The sequence below is a fragment of the Elephas maximus genome, chromosome X (assembly GCF_024166365.1).
Source record: "Elephas maximus indicus isolate mEleMax1 chromosome X, mEleMax1 primary haplotype, whole genome shotgun sequence".
NCBI lineage: Eukaryota > Metazoa > Chordata > Mammalia > Proboscidea > Elephantidae > Elephas > Elephas maximus.
The window spans coordinates 123,708,510-123,727,944 of NC_064846.1; the positions used below are offsets into that span (position 1 = coordinate 123,708,510).

Consider the following 19,435-nt stretch of genomic DNA (forward strand, 5'->3'; position numbering starts at 1 on the left):
CACACTTCTAAGTGGGATGCAGAATGTTTTCATAATAGAATTATTTTGCCAATTGACTTAGAAGTCCCCTTAAGCCATAGTCCCCAAGCCCCGCCCTTGCTCCACTGACCTTTGAAGCATTCAGTTTATCCTAGAAACTTCTTTGCTTTTGGTCCAGTCCAGTTGAGCTGACCTTCCGTGTATTGAGTATTGTCCTTCCCTTCACCTAAAGTAGTTCTTATGTACTAACTAATCAGTAAATAACCCTCTCCCACCCTCCCTCCCTCCCTGCCTCGTAACCACAAAAGTATGTGTTCTTCTCAGTTTATACTATTTCTCAAGATCTTATAATAGTGGTCTTATACAATATTTGTCCTTTTGCCTCTAATTTCACTCAGCATAATGCCTTCCAGGTTCCTCCATGTTATGAAATGCTCCACAGATTCGTCACTGTTCTTTATCGATGCGTAGTGTTCCATTGTGTGAATATACCATAATTTATTTAACCATTCATCTGTTGATGGGCACCTTGGTTGCCTCCAGGTTTTTGCTATTGTAAACAGAGCTGCAATAAACATGGGTGTGCATATATCTGTTCGTGTAAAGGCTCTTATTTCTCTAGGGTATATTCCGAGGAGTGGGATTTCTGGGTTGTATGGTAGTTCTATTTCTAACTTTTTAAGAAAATGCCAGATAGATTTCCAAAGTGGGTGTACCCTTTTACATTCCCACCAGCAATGTATAAGAGTTCCAATCTCTCCGCAGCCTCTCCAACATTTATTATTTTGTGTTTTTTGGATTAATGCCAGCCTTGTTGGAGTGAGATGGAATCTCATCGTAGTTTTAATTTGCATTTCTCTAATGGCTAATGATCGAGAGCATTTCCTCATGTATCTGTTAGCTGCCTGAATATCTTCTTTAGTGAAGTGTGTGTTCATATCCTTTGCCCACTTCTTGATTGGGTTGTTTGTCTTTTTGTGGTTGAGTTTTAACAGAATGATATAGATTTTAGAGATCAGGCGCTGGTTGGAGATGTCATAGCTGAAAATTTTTTCCCAGTCTGTAGGTGGTCTTTGTACTATTTTGGTGAAGTTTTTAGATGAGCATAGGTGTTTGATTTTTAGGAGCTCCCAGCTATCTGGTTTCTCTTCGTCATTTTTGGTAATGTTTTGTATTCTGTTTATGCCTTGTATTAGGGCTCCTAACATTGTCCCTATTTTTTCTTCCATGATCTTTATCGTTTTAGTCTTTATGTTTAGGTCTTTGATCCACTTGGAGTTAGTTTTTGTGCATGGTGTGAGGTATGGGTCCTTTTCATTTTTTTACAAATGGATATCCAGTTATGCTAGCACCATTTGTTAAAAAGACTATCTTTTCTCCAATTAACTGAAACTGGGCCTTTGTCAAATATCAGCTGCTCATATGTGGAGGGATTTATATCTGGGTTCTCAATTCTGTTCCATTGGTCTATGTGCCTGTTGTACCAGTACCAGGCTGTTTTGACTACTGTGGCTGTATAATGTGTTCTAAAATCAGGTAGAGTGAGGCCTCCCACTTTCTTCTTCTTTTTCAGTAATGCTTTACTTATCCGGGGCTTCTTTCCCTTCCATATGAAGTTGGTGATTTGTTTCTCCATCACATTAAAAAATGTCATTGGAATTTGGATCGGAAGTGCATTGTATGTATAGATGGCTTTTGGTAGAACAGACATTTTTACTATGTTAAGTCTTCCTATCCATGAGCAAGGTATGTTTTTCCACTTATGTAGGTCCTTTTACATCTTATATTTTATAAGTGAAGAAAACAAAAATATTTGGTGCACATACATAAGGAAGGAATATGCCTAACAATTACAGTCCCCGTTTCTGAAACCATTCACATGGTCATAACTGGTATTTAGAACTACCTTCTTTCACCACCTATTCCATATTCCCTTTACCCTCAGCAAGCACCTCAGCTGGTCATAGTTCTTTGCCTGGTGGGTAATCCAAACATTAATTACTAAAGGTTCTTGGCCATTAGCAGTCATGTCAGAACAAGGCTGCTGTAGTTTTCCATTGACTTTAATCACAGGGCATGGTAGTACTAAGAGACATTAAGGGATCTCTTGTATTCCAGACATACCCTTCTTTACCTCTATTATGTAATATGAATCCTATTTCCTCTTGGTAATCATGACCAATCACATGAGCCAATGCAGTAACTCTCTTCATTGCCTGTTGATGCAGAGGCATGAGAGCCCAAAGTGACCAGGTAGCATTCTTAACTTCCAGTTCAAAAGAATCAGTTGTGTCTCCTGGTAGGAGCATTCTTCCCTTTGGAACTAAAACCTCTAGATCCACAGAGCGTAGGGTTGCAGGGACAGGAAGGAAAAATTTTGCAAGTGGGTCGCGAGGGGTAACAGTGAGTGATGCCACTCCCATTTCCACCCCTTGACTCCTGGACCCATGAATCCTGGCTATGGGAGAAACAGCAACATATACTGGATGCTTGTTTAGAACATATACAGCCTCCTGGATTACACTGCCCCAACCCTGCAAGGTATTGCCACCTAGCTGTTACTCTAATTGTGTCTTTGGAAGGCCATTCCACTGTTCTATCGAGCCAGCTGCTTCAGGATGACTGGGAACATGGTAAGACTAGTAAATTCCATGAGCATGGGCCCATTGCCACACTTTATTTCCTATGAAGTGAGTCCCTTGATGCGAGCGATGCTGTGTGGGATACCATGATTATGGATAAGGCATTCTGCGAAGTCAATGAGTGGTAGCCTTGGCAAAAGCATTACATGGAGCAAAGGCAAATCTGTATCCAGAGTATCTATTCCAGTGAGAACAAAATGCTGCCCTTTCCATGACAGAAGCAGTCCAATGTAATCAACCTGCCAGCAGGTTGCTGACTGATCACCTTGAAGAATGGTTCCATATCAGGGACTCAGTGTTGGTCTCTTCTGCTGGCAGATTGGGCACTCTGCAGTGGCTGTAGCCAAGCTGGCCTTGGCAGATGGAAGTCCATGTTGCTGAGCCAACATATAACCTCCATCCCTGCCACCGTGGCCACTTTGCTCATAGCCCATTGGACAATGACGGGGGTGGCTGGGGAAAGAGGGTGACTGGTTTCCACAGAAGGCATCATCCATCCAATTGATTGTTAAAATCCTCCTCTGCTGAGGTCACCCTTTGGTGAGTATTCACATGAGACACAAATATCTTCACTTCTTTAGCCCATTTGTGGAAGTCTATCCACATACCTCTTCCCCGTATCTCCTTGTCTCCAGTTTTCCAGTCATGTTCATTTCAAGACCCTAACCATCCAGCCAAACACTGGCCACAGCCCATGAATCAGTATACAATTGCACATCTGGCCATTTCTCCTTCCAAGCAAAGTGAACACCCAGGTGCACTGCTAGAAGTTCTGCCCACTGGGAGAATTCCTTTCACCACTGTCCTTCAGGGAAGTCCCAGAAAGGGGTTGTAATGCTGCTGCTGCCCACTTTCAAGTGATGCCTGCATACCATGCAGAACCATCTGTAAACCAGTCACGAGCTTTCTCTTCCTCAGTCAACTGATAAGGAACTCCCCATGAGGCCACAGGTGCAGATTGGAAGAGGGTAGGTAATATGGAGACTATGGGCATTTGGGCTACTTCCTCATGCAACTTATTTGTGCCTTTAGGCCCTGCTTGGGCCCGGTTTCATATACAGCACTTCCATTTAAGGGTGGAGTGCTGCCGTGTATGTCCGATTTTATGTCTCCATGGGTCAGACAACACCCAGTTCATGATGGGCATCTCAGGTATATGGTGACTTGGTAGCTCATGGCTAAGTATTCAGGCTCTACTAAGGCCCAGTAACAAGCCAAAAGCTGTTTTGCAAGAGGAGAGTAGTTATCTGCAGAGGATGGCAGGATTTGCTCAAAAATTATAAGGGTTTGCACTGTGATTCACCAACAGGGGCCTGCCAAAGACTCTAAACGGCATCTCTGCCACTAACACTTCAAGCACGACTGTATCAGCTGGATCATATGTCCCAAGTGGCAAAGAGGCTTGCACGGCAGCCTGAACCTGTTGCAGAGCCTTCTCTTGTTCTAGGTCCCACTCAAAACCAGCAGCTTTTCAAGTCACTTGATAAATAAACTGGAATAGCACACCCAAATGAGGAATATGCTACCTCCAAAATCCAAACAGATCCACCAGGTATTGTGCCTTCTTTTCAGTTGTGGGGCAGGCAGACAAAACAACTTATTCTTCACTTGAGAAGGAATATCTTGACATGCGCCACACCCCTGGGCCCCTAGAAATTTCACTGAGGTAGCAGATGCTTGAATTTTTGTGGGATTAATTTACTACCCTCTAGCATGCAAATGTTTTACCAGTCAGTGCAGAGTCATTGACACTTCTTCCTTTCTAGGTCCAGTCAGCATAATGTCATCAATGAAACTGACCAGTGTGACGTCTTGTGGAAGGGAAAAGCAATCAAGGTCTCTGCGGACTAAATTTTGACACAGGGCTAGAGAGCTGATATACCCTTAAGGTAGGACAGTGAAGGTATATTTCTGGGCTTGCCAGCTGAAGGCAAACTGCTTCTAGTGTTCCTTTGAAAGTGGAATCGAGAAAAAGGCATTGGCCAGCTGCATATGAGGTACCAAGAGATGTATTCATTTGCTCAAGCAATGAAACCATATCTGGAACAGCAACTGCAATTGGAGTCACCACCTGGTTAAGTTTATCATAATCCATTGTCATTTTCCAAGATTCATCTGTTTTTGCACAGGCCAAATAGGCAAGCTGAATGGGGATGTGGTGGGAATCACCACCCCTGGATCCTTCAAGTCCTTGATGGTGTCAGTAATCTGCAATCCTTCCAGGAAAGCGGTATTGCTTTTGGCTTACTATTTTCCCAGGTAGGGCAGTTCTAATGGACTCCACATGGCTTTTCTTACCATAATAGCCCTTACTCCACTTGTCAGGGATCCAATATGGGGGTTCTGCCAGTTGCTCAGTATCTCTCTTCCAATTATGTATTCTGGAAATGTGAAAAATCACTAAAGGATAGATTTGGGGACCCACTGTGAGATGAACTTGAGCTAAGGCTCCACTAAATACCTGACCTCCAGACACCCCCACTCTGACTTGTGGGCCACACTGACATTTTGGGTCTCCTGGAATCAGTGTCAATTCAGAACCAGTATCCAGTAATCCCCCCAAAGTCTCATAAAAGGCCATAGATGCCTTTGGGGAAGGCTGGGAGAATGATTACCAGTATAAATCTTTGGCAGTGTAATTGGTCCTCAAGGGGTACCAACTGCCCCTTCATTTAAGGGGTTGTGGGTCTGTAATCTGGGTCAAGTCTGGAGATTTATTTAGGGGCCATGACTATTCTGACCATTCGAGTTAGACTGCTGCTCACTTCACCTAAAATTCTTCCACTTGTACAAATCAAGTAAATATTTAGTAGATTTCCCACCTATTTCACTCCTAGGGACACCATGACTAAGCAGCCAATGCCATAAGTCCATAGATGTCATATTCTGATTACTGCTTTGACTCTGCTGTCCATTATGGTAACCATTCCTACCTTGTCTTTGTCGATTGAGTGCCGCCACTTGGCCCCTACCACCACGGGGTCCAATCAGCCCCATTGTAGTTAGGTGTCTTAATTCAGTTAGGGCAGTTGCCACTGTCAAATCTGACTTACATAAAATAGCAATCACAGCAGTCTTCAAGGATGCTGTGGCTCCTTTCACAAATTTGTTCCTCACCGTTGTGGTAAAAGGTATGTCCTCTGGGGACTCCACGTATGGGTCTGTAGGTCTAATCTGACAAATTCACTCAAACATGGTAATTTCCCTAAGCCTTTGGATACCTTCTACAGGATACTGAGGCAGGTCTGGTACTTCAACTTGATTTAGTGTAGGCCACTGCATAACCCATGCTTCAGTGAACCAACAAAATAACCTATTAGATCCTTTCCTAGCCTCTGAAGCTGAAACTCTGAATGAAGAGTCTGTGCTTAGTGGGCCCATATCAATAAGTTCAGACTGATCCAGCTTTATGTTCCTTGCACCATTATCCCACACCCTTAATAACCATTCCCACACACGTTCCCCAGGTTTCTGTTTGTACATATTAGAAAAGTCAATCTGTTCCTATGGAGTGCAGCGTGCCTCCTCCTGGGTCACACGTTGTACTTCACCTTTTTGGGTTTGCTGGGACTTAAGTCTGGTTATATGTCTAGAAGCAAAAATGGGTGGTGAGGATGTGTTCTGAGAATATTCAGCAATATCTTTTAAGGCATCTGCTTCAGGTGATGCCCCAGGCATTGACTCAGACAAAGGCCCTTCAGACACAGCTGGGTTAATCTCATCATATGGGATGGAGGAGCTAATGGTTTTAGTGTGTGTAGGCGGGATGGCTTAGCAGACACAGATGGAGTAATCTCTTCAGATGGGAGTGAGAGGGCTGGTTCTGTTAGTAGTAGTGATTCAACAGAATTTAGGGATTCAGTGTGCCCATCTTCCTGATTATCTACCTGTATGTCCCCATACCAAGTTTCAGGATCCCATTTCTTCCCAATCAATGCTTTCACTTTAACTTCAGACATGGTTCAAGGTTGGGAATTCTACTGACATTGTAATTCAGCCACCCTTACAATAAGACTCTGGGTTTGGTTTTCAGCAATATCAGCTGTTACTACAAGAAATAAGACTTTATTTCAGGGCACAAGTGGCAACTTTGAAGTCATTTATGTGGTACTTGAGCTGTGAATCTGAAGCCCTGAACTCATCTCTTTCTTTCACCACGTTGTCTAGCAAAAACAGGACCAACCAATCAGCTTCCTTACACTTCTCATTCTCGCAACGTTGTAGAAAAGTATCAAACATGCAATCACCCAGAGCCTTGCCTCTCACCAATATTTAATGTATTGGCAGTGATATTTTGCATATTTCTATTGCTACCTCACACCATGTATTAGCAGCACTCTCTTTACTAATGGAAGCAGAGACATCAAGATTTTTAAGTCTTACCAGACCTGAGAACCAATTTAGAAAATGTGTCCTTAAAATTTTGTTTCTCTAAAACCACTCTCAGTATCAAATATCTTAGGCTGCATTCTCTAGAGAAGCAAAACCAGTGAACGTTACATATATATATGTGTGTATATATATATACATATATATATATACACACATATATATATATACCCACTGCCATCAAGTCGAATCTGACTCATAGCGACCCTATAGGACAGAGTAGAACTGCACACAGACACACATATATATGTAGATATTGATCTCAAGGAAATGGCTCACGCAGTTGTAGAGGCTGGAAAGTCCCAAGTCCGTGGGTCAGATGTCAGGCTGGAGGCTTCTCCTAACTCAGGTAGCTACAGGGGCTTACGAACCCAAGATCAACAGGTCAGATGGAAGGCTGCTGGCTCACAGGCTGCAGAGGCTGATGAATCCAAGACTGGCAGATAAGATGGCAGGCTGCTGGTTAACAGCCTGCATAGACTGATGAATTCCAAAATCACCAGGCAATACAGCAGGCCGCTGGCTCAAGCCCCATGAACCAGAGATCAGATGATGATGAACTGGATGCAGGATCCAGAGCAATCAAAAGCCAGTAAGCTTTGTCAGAATGCCCATATATACTGGATGCAGGCCACACCCCCAAGGAAACTCCCCTTACAACTATCTAATCACATCAGATCACATTATGGAGATGATTATATCACAAGATGGAAGATAACTACATCATTATGTAACTGCCAAACCACTGAGAATCATGACCTAGCCAAGATGACACACAACCTTAACCTTCACACCCTCAATATATATTATAAGGGACTATTAGCAAACCTGATGATCCTCCTCTTTAGAGAGAGACATTATTACCTTGGAATGTAAGCAAGTCTTCTCTGTGAAGGAAAGAGAAAGGTCTTTACTATCGTGGAATGTCTCCAGAGACGGAGACATTCTCTTTCTTCACTATTCTGGAATGTAAATAAATCTGAGAAAATCAGTTATTAATATCTAGACATAAGCAAACATGAGAGATTCATGGAGAATTGTTTCCCAACAAGGAGCTAGAGTCAATCACACAAAATAAAACTAAAAAGAATAATTCTATGAAATAAGTGTAGAGTGGTATGAAATAAATGTAGAAGATAACAAAGACATCTCAAAATTCATAACTGATGTTCCTGAAGAAGAGAAGAAATGGACCAGGAAAAAAGCAAGCAAAATAAAACCAAACCACACCAAACCCATTGTCGTCGAGTTGATTCTGACTCACAGCGACCCTGCAGATTACAACAGAACTGTCCCACTGGTTTCCAACATTGTAAACCTTTATGAAAGCAGATTGTCACATCTTTCTCCTGTGGAGGGGCTGGTGGGTTCAAATTGCTAACCTTTCAGTTAGCAGCCAAGCACTTAACCATTGCACCATCAAAGCCCCAACGGGCTATTTCCCTACAGAATAAAAACCTTAAGCCAATAGGGGAAATGCAGCAAACCCTGTTGCTCCCAGGGGAAAAGTGAAGATCCATTTTGGCTAAAAAAAAAAAAGATCCATTTTGGCTAGAGGGACGGAAACAAATAAAACCAATCCTCTACCTATGGAGGAAGGGCATGAAACCATCACTGGCCCAGAGCATCAGAGGCCTTCTAGCAATGGAAAAGGAGCAGAATCAGTGAAAAAGACCCACCCTCAAGACCCACAACCTGTCTAAACCTGAGGCTGGCCCAGGACAACAGAGAATATACTTGAGCCACCCTTCCACTGGGCCAGCAAGAATGGAGTAATAACAACAGTCTACTAATGAGGAAGAGGCAAGAAAATGGAAAGATCCTCTCTGAGATTCAGGAACACAGGAAAGGCCTAAAGCCCAGGGTACTGCGGGAACATTGAGAAAAATTCTCTGGCAAAGCAGTACCTACCATAAGCACAAGGTAACACTAGAGGAATTTGAAGTCTATGGTACACTGAAGGTAGCCATAGCAACAACAAAACTCAAACCCAGCTCAGGTCCTGACTAGATGGACTCAATCCCTTCATGCTAATGGCCTACCAGAAGAGATCCCTGTTTATATCAAGACATAAATACTGTTTATCTCAGTTTATACTGTCCTACATACTACACCCAACATTTGGCTAAAAATTATCAGACACAAAGAAAACGAAAAATACTACTGCAAGAAACCAAAAAAGACCTACATAAATGGAAAAACATGTCATGTTCATGGATAGGAAGGATTAACATTGTGAAAATGTCACTAACTACCCAAAGCGATCTACAGATATAATGCAATCCTGATTCAAATTCAAATACCATTCTTTAAGGACATGGAAAAATAAATCACAACCTTTATATGGAAAGGAACGAGGCCAGGGTAAGTAAAGCATTACTGAAGAAGAACAAAGTAGGAAACCTCACACTACCTGATCTCAGAATTTACTACACAGCCACAGTAGTCAAAACAGCCTGGTACTGGTACAATGACAGACACACAGACCAATGGAACAGAACTGAGAACCCAGAAGTAAATCCATCCACCTATGAACAGCTGATCTTTGACCAAAGGTCAATGTCGAATAAATGAGAAGAGACAGTCTTTTTAACAAATGGTGCTGGCAAAGCTGGTTATCTGTAGAAAAATGAAACAGGACCCATACCTTACACCATACACAAAAACTAAGTTTAAATGGATCAAAGACCTAAATATAAAACCTACAACTATAAAGATCATGGAAGAAAAAATAGGGACAAATGTAGGGGCCTAATACATGGCATTAAAAGTATACCAACTGTAACTAAAAATGTATAAACAACAGAAGATAAACTAGATGAATGGGATCCTTACGCTCATCAAAAGACTCCTCCAAAAAAGTAAAAAGAGGACCTACAGACTAGGAAAAAATTTTCAGCTACGACATACCTAACAAGGGGTTAATCTCTAAAACTTACAGAAAACTTCAACACCTCAACAATAAAAAAGACAAACAATCCAATTAAAAATGGGCAAAGGACATGAATAGACACGTCTCCAAAGAAGATATTCAGGCGGTGTCTTAGGCTGGGTTCTCCAGAGAAGCAAAACCAGTAAAGCATATATATATATATATATATATGTAATGAGAGAGAGATTTATATCAAGAAAATGGCTCGCATGGTTTTCACAGGCTGTGAGTCCCAAGTCCGTGAGGCAGGGAAGAAAATTCTACTCATTCATGTAGCCTCAGGGGCTGGCAAACCCAAGATTGGCAGGCCGGAGAGCAGTGCTGCCACAGGCTGTGAAAACGGATGATCAGCAGGCAAGATGCCAGCAAGCTGCTAGCCAAAGTCCCGCAAACTGGAGACTAGACGAATGGGAGCCAGCTGCAGGATCCAGAACAAGCAAAAGCCCTGCCAAGGTGAGCAGAAAGGAAATAGTTGGATGAGGGCAGGGAGATGCAGGCTGAGGGGGCGGTGAGCTGGCATAGGCCCCGCCCCCACCAGTACCACTCAGCAGATTCCAACACATATCAAATTTCAACAGGGAAGTAATCACAACATTATACAACTGCCAAAACACTGAGAATCACAGCCCAGCCAAATTGACATACAATCTTAACCATCACAGGCAGCTAACAAACAAATGAAGAAATGCTTGCAACCATTAGCCGTTACAGAGATGCAAATTAAAACTACAATTAGATTCCACCTCACTCCGACATCAATGGCACTAATCAAAGAAAACAAAATAACAAATATTGGAGAAGGTGCAGGGAGACTGGAACTTTTATGTACTGCTGGTGGGAATGTAAAATGGTACAATCATTTTAGAGAACAATATGGCGCTTCCTTAAAAAGCTAGAAAAAGACATACCATATGATCCAGCAATTCCACTCCTAGGAACACATCCTAAAGAAATGAGACGTCACATGAATAGACCTATGCACACCCATGTTCACTGCAGCATTTTTCACAATAACAAAAAAGATGGAAACCACCTAAGTGCCCATCAACAGATAAAATATGGTACATACACATAGTGGAATACTATGCAACGATAAAGAACAATGATGAATCTGTGAAACATCTCACAATATGGATGAATCTGGAGGGCATGATGCTCAGTGAAATTAAGTCAATCACTAAAGGACAAACACTGTATGATATCACTATTATAAAAACTCACAAAAAGATTTACACACAGAAAAGAAACAATCTTTGATGGTTACAAGGTTGGGAGGGAAAAACCCTAACTAGACACTAAGTAGTAACTTGGGGAAGTGTAAGACAGTATACAATACTGAGGAAGTCAGCACAACTTGACCAAGGCAAAATCATATAAGTTTCATAGACACATCCCAACTCCCTGAAGGACTGAATTACCGGGCTGAGGGCTGGGGACCAGTCTCTGGGGACACCCAGCTCAATAGGCATAACATAGTTTATAAAGAAAATGTTCTACATCCTACTTTGGTGAGTAGTGTCTGGGGACTTAAAAGCTCGTGAGCAGCCATCTAAGATACTTCACTGGTCCCACCCGTCTGGAGTAAGGGAGAATGAAGAAAACCAAGGACACAAGGGAAGGATTAGTCCAAAGGACTAACAGACCACAACTACCACGGCCTTTTACCACAGCCTCCACCAGACTGAGTCCCAGCACAGCTAGATGGTGCCTGGCTACCACCACCAACTGTTCTGACAGGGATCACCATTGAGGGTCTTGGACAGAGCTGGAGAAAAATGTAGAAGAAAATTCAAACTGACAGAAAAGACCAGACTTACTGGTCTTAGTCTTACAGAGACTGGAGAAGCCCTGAGAGTATGGAACTGGACACCCTTTTAACTCAGTACTGAAGTCACTCCCGAGGTTCATACTTCAACCAGATTAGACAGGCCAATTGTCATGGATTGAATTATGCCCACCAAAAGTATGTGTCAACTTGGTTAGGCCATAATTCCCAGTATTGTGTGGTTGTGTTCCATTTTGTGATTGTAATTTTGTTAAAGAGGATTAGGGTGGGATTGTATCACCCTTACCCAGGTCACCTCCCTGATCCAATGTAAAGGGAGTTTCCCTGGGGTGTGGCCTGCACCACCTTTTTATCTCTCAAGAGGTAAAAAGGGAAGCCAGCGGGCGGTGGAGGGGGGACCTCATACCACCAAGAAAGCAGTGCTGGGAGCAGAATGCATGCTTTGGACATGGCATCCCTGTGCGGAGAAGCTCCTAGTCCATGGGAAGATTGATAAGAAGGTCGACAGAGGGAGAAAGCCTTCCCCTGGAGCTGACGCCCTGAATTTGGACTTTTAGCCTACTTTACTGTGAAGAAATAAATTTCTCTTTGTTAAAGCCATCCACTTGTGGTACTTCTGCTATAGCAGCACTAGATAACAAAGACACCAATGAAACAAACAATAATACATGTAGCTCAACCATGTAGATGAGATTGAATGGGCACACCAACCTAGGGGCAAGGAGGGGAAGGCAGGAGGGCACAGGAAAGCTGGATGAATGGAAATGGGGAACTCAAGGTCGAGAAGGGGAGAGTGTTGACACGTTGTGGGACTGGCACCCAATGTCACAAAACAAAATGTGTATTGTTTAATGAGAAACTAATTTTCTCTGTAAACCTTCATCTAAATAAAGCATAATAAAAAAAAGCTGGAAATAGAAATACCATATGAACCAGCAATCCCCCTCCTAGGAATATACCCTAGAGAAATAAGAGCCATGACATTAATAGACATATGCACACTCATGTTCATTGCAGCATTATTCACAATAGCAAAAAGATGGAAACCTCAGTGCCTATCAACAGATGAATGGATAAACAAACTGTGGTACATACACACGATGGAATACTACACAACAATAAAGAATAATGACAAATCCACAAAACATCTCATAACATGGATGAATTTGGAGGACATTATGCTGAATGAAATAAACCAATCACAAAAGGACAAATATTGTATAAGTCCACTATTATATAAAAAAAAGAAAAGGTTTACTCACACAAAAAAGATTCTTTGATGGTAACCAGGGAAAGTAGGGGAAGGGAGGGTAAATTACTAAATAGATTGAAGACACGTGGTAATATTGGTGAAAGGAAAGGCAATACACTATATGGGGGAAAGTCAGCACAATATGACAAAGGCAAAGGAAGACACTGAGAGGAACACAAGAATAAAGGGCAATTATGGCAATTACTATAACACAGACAATCCTTCAACAATAGTATTAACAAACAATAATTTACGAAGGGATACACAGATACAAAAACAAAAAACCAAACCAAACCCAATGCCATCGAGTCAATTCCAAATCATAGTGACACAGGTAGACAGGTATGCTAAAGCGGTGTGGGAGGATGTAAGGAAGCACACCTACCTGCATATAAACGTTAGGTTGTGGATATCTCTACATACATATGTGTACATGTTTCACGTATACTAATATAGACAACAGTACACACAAGGGGCACAGTCATGGAAACTTCTTATCAACAAATACCTCCTAGGACAAAGGTACTATGCTTGAAGGCTAAGGACCACAGATTCGGGGGCGGGGGAAGACATTTATGTCAACTGGCATAACAGTGCATAAAAACAATGTTCTGCATCCTGCTTTGTTGAGTAGCATCTGGGATCTTAAAAGCTTGCAGGTGGCCATCTAAAACACAACTAGTGGTCTCTTCTTGCATGGAGTAAAAGAGAATGAAGAAAACAAAATATTCAAGGATGCAATTAGTCCAAAGGACTAATGGACCATATGCACCACAGCCTACAAGATTTTGAGACTAGATAGTACCCAGCCACCACTCCCGACTGCTCTCACCAGGATCACAATAGAGGGTCCAGGACAAAACGGGAGAAAAACGTAGAAAAATCAAATTCATAAAAAAAAGACCAGACTTACTGCCCGGATAGAGACTGGAGGAACCCCTGAGACTACAGCCCTATGACACCCCTCCAACTTGGAACTGCAGCCATTCCTGGAAACCACCTTACAGCCAAGCAACAGACAGGCCTATAAAATAAACAATAATATCCGAAAAGAATGTGCTCCATAGAACAAACAATTATACAATACCAAAAGGGTGACATTTGCCCAAAAGTATAAATGAGAAGGCAGGAAGGGGTAGAAAAACCAGATGAAAGGAAACGGGGAATCCAGGGCAGAAATGGGGAGAGTACTGACAAAGTGTGGGGATTGCAACCAATGTCATGGAACATTTTGTGTACACTTTGTTGAGTGGGAAACTAATCTGCTCTGTAAACTTTCACCATAAACAACAAAATATTAAAAAAATTATTAGACACAAAACAGCAAGAGAAAATCCACTGTCAAGAAATAAAGCGATCAACTGACCCAGACTTAGTTGACCCAGTTGTTGGAAATATCAGACAGAAAATTTAAAATAGCTATGAATTTCTTTTTATGACTAATACGTTAAAAAAATTTTTTTAAAGGTTACAGTTAAAAAAAAAGAATAATGTACATGAACAGATAGGGAATTACAGCAGAGTACAAGAAAGAGTGCAATGGAAATGCTAGAAATAAGAAAACATAACTGAGATGAAGACTGCCATCGACAGGTTCATCAGTAGACTAGATAAGAGTCTGGGGTGGGGTGGGGCATCAGTGAACTTGAAGATAGGTCAATGGAAACTGTCTTAACTGAAACACAATGAGAAAAAAGATGGAAAAGACATACATACAGGTATGGAAGAAATCTGTAGCATTTTTCTATCTACCACAGCCTGTCTTATGGAAAAAAAAATCATTCACTTTATTCCCTCATGCAAAATATGTCACCCCCCCTTCTGGGACCTCCAAATGCTTCATCCCAATTATGCCATCAGGTTTAAACCCAGGATCTCGAGTCTCCTGCATCAGGTTTAGATATGGCTGAGGTTCCTTGGGTGCAGTTTCCCAGTTTCTTGATCCAGAGATCTGTGGGCTAAATGACAAGTTATCTAACCCCTGCAAACACAATTTTATATATATGCACACACACACACACAGTATAACTGCAACAGACACTCCCATTCAAAAAGGGGAAGAACAAGAGGCACGTAACAGCCACTGGTCCATACTATCTGAAATATAACAGAGTAAATGTTGCAGGTCCCCCTATTCCAAGGGCAGATAATGTTTCTTGATTTTGGCAGTTCTCCCCAGGAGTGGCTCCTCAGTCCATTTCACTATACTGTCCTTGGGTCTTCTGAGATGCCCTTCTTTTCTCATAAGAAATGGCCCATGTTTGCAGTTGAGTAGCTTTCTCAGCTTGCTTCCTGTTCATAGAAGTTAGGGAGAGGAGTCCAGAGGCCACTTTTCATTTGAACTGGTTTAGTCCCTTTAGGTCCAACCTGGAGGTAATTTCAGTAGTAAAACTCCATTTAAAAACTTTATGGGCTTCCTATAAATCTGGTTCAGATCTACTCCATGCCCCATATGCAACACTGACAATTCTTTTTAAGATAGGCCTCTCTTTGCTTTGTGCAATGTGTCAGGCTGCTCTGGGACTATGCTGTAAAGCTTTTTAGAAGCACTTTTGTTTAGCTGAGAGGGTCTTCAAGTGCCAACTTAAGTATTTCACATGGAGGTCTCAGGATTCCAAAGAGTATGAAGAGAAGGTAAAAGCCTCAAAGTAGGCTTTTCATGCTTTTCAAGCCTCTTCCTGAATCTCTTTGCTAATGTTCCATTGTCCAAAGCAAGTCAGGTAGCCAAGCTCAGCGTTAAAGAGTAGAGAAAGATACTCTCTTAATAAGAGAAACAGCAAAGTAACAATGCAAAGGGACATGCATAAAGGGATGGGAAGAATCTGGCTATTTTAAATTGTGGATTCATTTGAAAGAAATATTCAACAAAAAAAACAAATTAAACCCGTTGCCGTCGAATCGATTCCGACTCATGGCTACTGGGCAACATATTTTATAGACACAGTTATGCTAAATTCAAAAAATAATTTCAATTGTTCCTCCTGTTATATGTGTTCTGCCACAAACACATCCTATATAGAAGTGAGACTACACAGCACATATATCATTTTGTTGTCCTAAGTTTCATTTTGTAGTTAAATTGCTTAATATACCACAGTAAGCTTGACTGTCATTACATAATTTCACATCATCCTTTTTATAAAGAATTTGATAACAATTTGCCTTATAACTTTTTATAAAAAGGCTTTTCCTAATGCAGCAAACTGACAGCATTTTTACCCAGTATGAACTCTATTTTATTTTATGAGGCTGTGCAAATACGGAAAATTCCTCCTCTTCTGAATAATTTTTCTCATGTCAGGTGAGAGAACCTAATGAATGCTTTTCCTTATACAATATTTTCACATAGAATCTATCTTAGATGAATCCTGTAATTTACACTTAGAGCTGACTTCTGTGATAAGGCTTCCTAATTTTCAAGAAACAGGGTTACTTTCATGTATGAGTATTGCGATGCATACTAAGAACTGATTTCTGCGTGAAACCCTTTCCACAGTCACTGCATTTATAGGGTTTATCTCCAGTATGAATTGTCTGGTGTTTATTGAAATTTGACCTGTCCGTGAAGGCTTTCCCACATTGTGCACATATGTATGGTTTCTCTCCTGTGTGAATTCGCTGATGTACTCTGAGATGTGGTTTCTTGGAGAAAGATTTCTCACAGTCAGGACATTTATAAGGCTTCTCTGTAGTATGAATTCTCTGATGTGTAATTAACTCTGACTTCTGGATGAAGGCCCTACCACAATCTGTACACACATAGGGCTTCTCTCCAGTATGAATTGTCTGATGTTTATTGAAATTTGATCTGTCAGTGAAAGCCTTCCCACATTCAGCACATATATAAGACTTCTCTCCAGTATGGGATTTCTGGTGGGTATTGAGATTTGACCTGTTGGTGAAGGCCTTTCCACATTCAGTACATATATAGGGTTTCTCTCCTGTATGGATCCGCTTATGCATCTGAAGTTGTGACTTGGAAGGGAAGGATTTCCCACACTCACTGCATTCATAAGGCTTCTCTCCAGTATGAATTCTTTGATGTGCAATCAAATGTGCCTTCTGGATAAAGGCCTGCCCACATTCAGTACATATATAGGATCTCTCTCCTGTATGAATTCTCTGATGCATCCTGAGCGTTGATTTTTGGGTAAAGGCTTTCCCACACTCACTACATTTGTGCTGTCTCTCTCCAGTATGAATTTTCTGATGTATATTGAGGGCTGAGTTCAGGGAGAAGCCTTTCCCACATTCACTGCATTCATAGAGTTTTTCTCCAGTATGAGTTGGCTGATGCCTAAATAGAGATGACATTTGGAAAAATGATTTTCCACATTCACTGCATTTATAGGGTTTCTCTCTGGTATGAGTCTTCTCATGTATAATTAATTCTGAATTCTGGATAAAGGCCTTCCCACATTCAGTACATATATGTAGTTTTTCATCTCTATGAACTCTCAGATATATACTGAGCAGCTGCTTCTGTGTAAAAACATTTACACATTTGCTAAGTTCATGAGGTTTTTCCACAGTATTAATTCCCTGGGGTGAAAACTGGTGTGACTCCTGGGCAAAGATATCCCCAAATTCAGTACATGTGTTTGCTTTCTCCCCCACAGGAAATGTCAGATTTTGACTGAGTGCTCGTTTGAGGCTGAGGAGATTTCCACACTGATTACTTCCACATAATTTCACTCCTGTATGAGTATTTTCATGGCTAGTATAAGAACTCTGGGTGAAAACTTGACTGTGTCCAATAATTTTATCAAAGTTCTTTGTTGCACTGTTTGTATTATGAATATGTACATCTAAATTATGCTTAAAACTCTTTCCAACTGAGACACGTTTATGGGACCTTTTCTGTGATAGAGTAAGGTTTGGGCTTGGATGATCAAATTTTCCAACGTCTTTATTTTCATAATTCCACTCTGTAGTCAATACTTTCTTGCTGATGAAAGCAGTATGATTCAGAGGTTTGTTTCGTTTTTCCTGATATCTCTCTATCTGCTCAGCATCTTGCCACAGTTCTTCTAAAATGGAATACAATGAATCATCTCTTGTATCTTCACCCTCCATTTCACTATGAAATGTAGCTTTTTCAGTAGTTCTGTGTTGTGAGGTCTCAATCCCAAATTTGTTACCTAAAAGAGAAAGAAAAATTGAAAATGACACAAAGCGGAAGACTAAGAAGGTATATAAACTAATCCAGACTGAACACAGGGGAATCAGTAAATCTGATGATGGTGATGATTACGATGATGATGACGGAGACGACAACAATGAAAATGACAGGAAATACATATGTAGTATTTATTATGTGCCAAGCACTTACATGGCACTTATATTGTTCCAGACACTGTTCTAAGACATATATACATACATATGTAGATACGAAGTCATTTAATCTGTTTGAAAGCCCTATGAGGTATGAGGTACCTACTATTATTATCAATCTTTTGCAGACAAGGAAAGTGAAGCTTAGAATGGTTATATCACTATCCCTAAAACATGGTTATTAAGTGTTGTATATTGGAATTCAACATAAGGAGTCTAGTTTTACTTTGGTAGGAGGCTTGGCTATCTAGCAGGGTGGACAGAAGATTTAAAAAAACAAGGGTTTTAAGAGAGGAAATACCTGTGGAGAACCTAGACTTGGAGGAGGTGGCTCAGAGTGCTTTCAATTCTAAATCCTCACTAATCTTGCTGCTTCATCTTGCTTGTTAGCAGCAATACCAAATTAATGTGACTCCAAACCCATTTTATTCATTTTTATAGGAAAAATACTGTAGTCATAGCCATCCTGACCTATACAAACAATAAATGGATGTCTGTACTCCAACTCTCCATCCAGGTGTAATTGTTTTCTTAGACTTCAAATTACATATATCTAATACAAAATATAAAATAGGGGAGAGGATAAGCCATCTGTAGTAGAAACTGCAATCTGTTGATTAGAATGCAGAATGTTTCCCTATTCTTTAACATTAATAGACTTGTAGCCAGGCATATGACTACCCAGTCATATAACATTTCCTAGCCTCCTTTGTAAATTGGTGTGGACAGATGACAATGTTCTCAATAGAATGTAAAAAAAAAAATTAAATGTCTTAGGTAATGAAATCTATCAGTGGAATTTAATGTGAAGAAACAGAGAGTCTGCAAATCCCATTAGGAAGAGAATAATCTAAGCATAAGAAAATACAGACCTATTTTGGGGTTATGTCACTAGGAATTAAGAGGATATCTAAATAGTATTCATTAAAAAGGAAAGAATAGCAATATGCTCATTTCATCTCAGTTAACGCATTTGTTAGCATACAGTGGGTCACAACATCTTCATTTTTTTTAGTATCTCTAAGATCTGCAATGATGCTACCTTTTTCATTCATGGCATTAGTATCATGTGTTTTCTCTTTCTCTATTAGTCTTGCTAGAGATTTATCAATTGTATTAGT

At 40.9% G+C, this 19,435-nt stretch overlaps 1 protein-coding gene across 3 annotated transcripts in view; it reads right to left on the reverse strand.

The window, feature by feature from the left end:
* Positions 1–276: 276 nt before the first annotated feature.
* The window catches only part of ZNF81 (zinc finger protein 81), a 135,710-nt gene continuing 116,551 nt past the window's right edge, over positions 277–19,435 (reverse strand). For 2 of the 3 annotated variants that reach the window (XM_049871279.1, XM_049871278.1), the window contains exon 5: positions 12,943–18,121. In XM_049871279.1, the coding sequence (XP_049727236.1) occupies positions 16,416–18,121 (1,706 nt within the window). In that variant the 3' untranslated portion in view covers positions 12,943–16,415. Of the gene's footprint in view, positions 18,122–19,435 lie in introns of all 3 variants that reach the window. The other variant, XM_049871280.1, reaches the window with a different exon arrangement.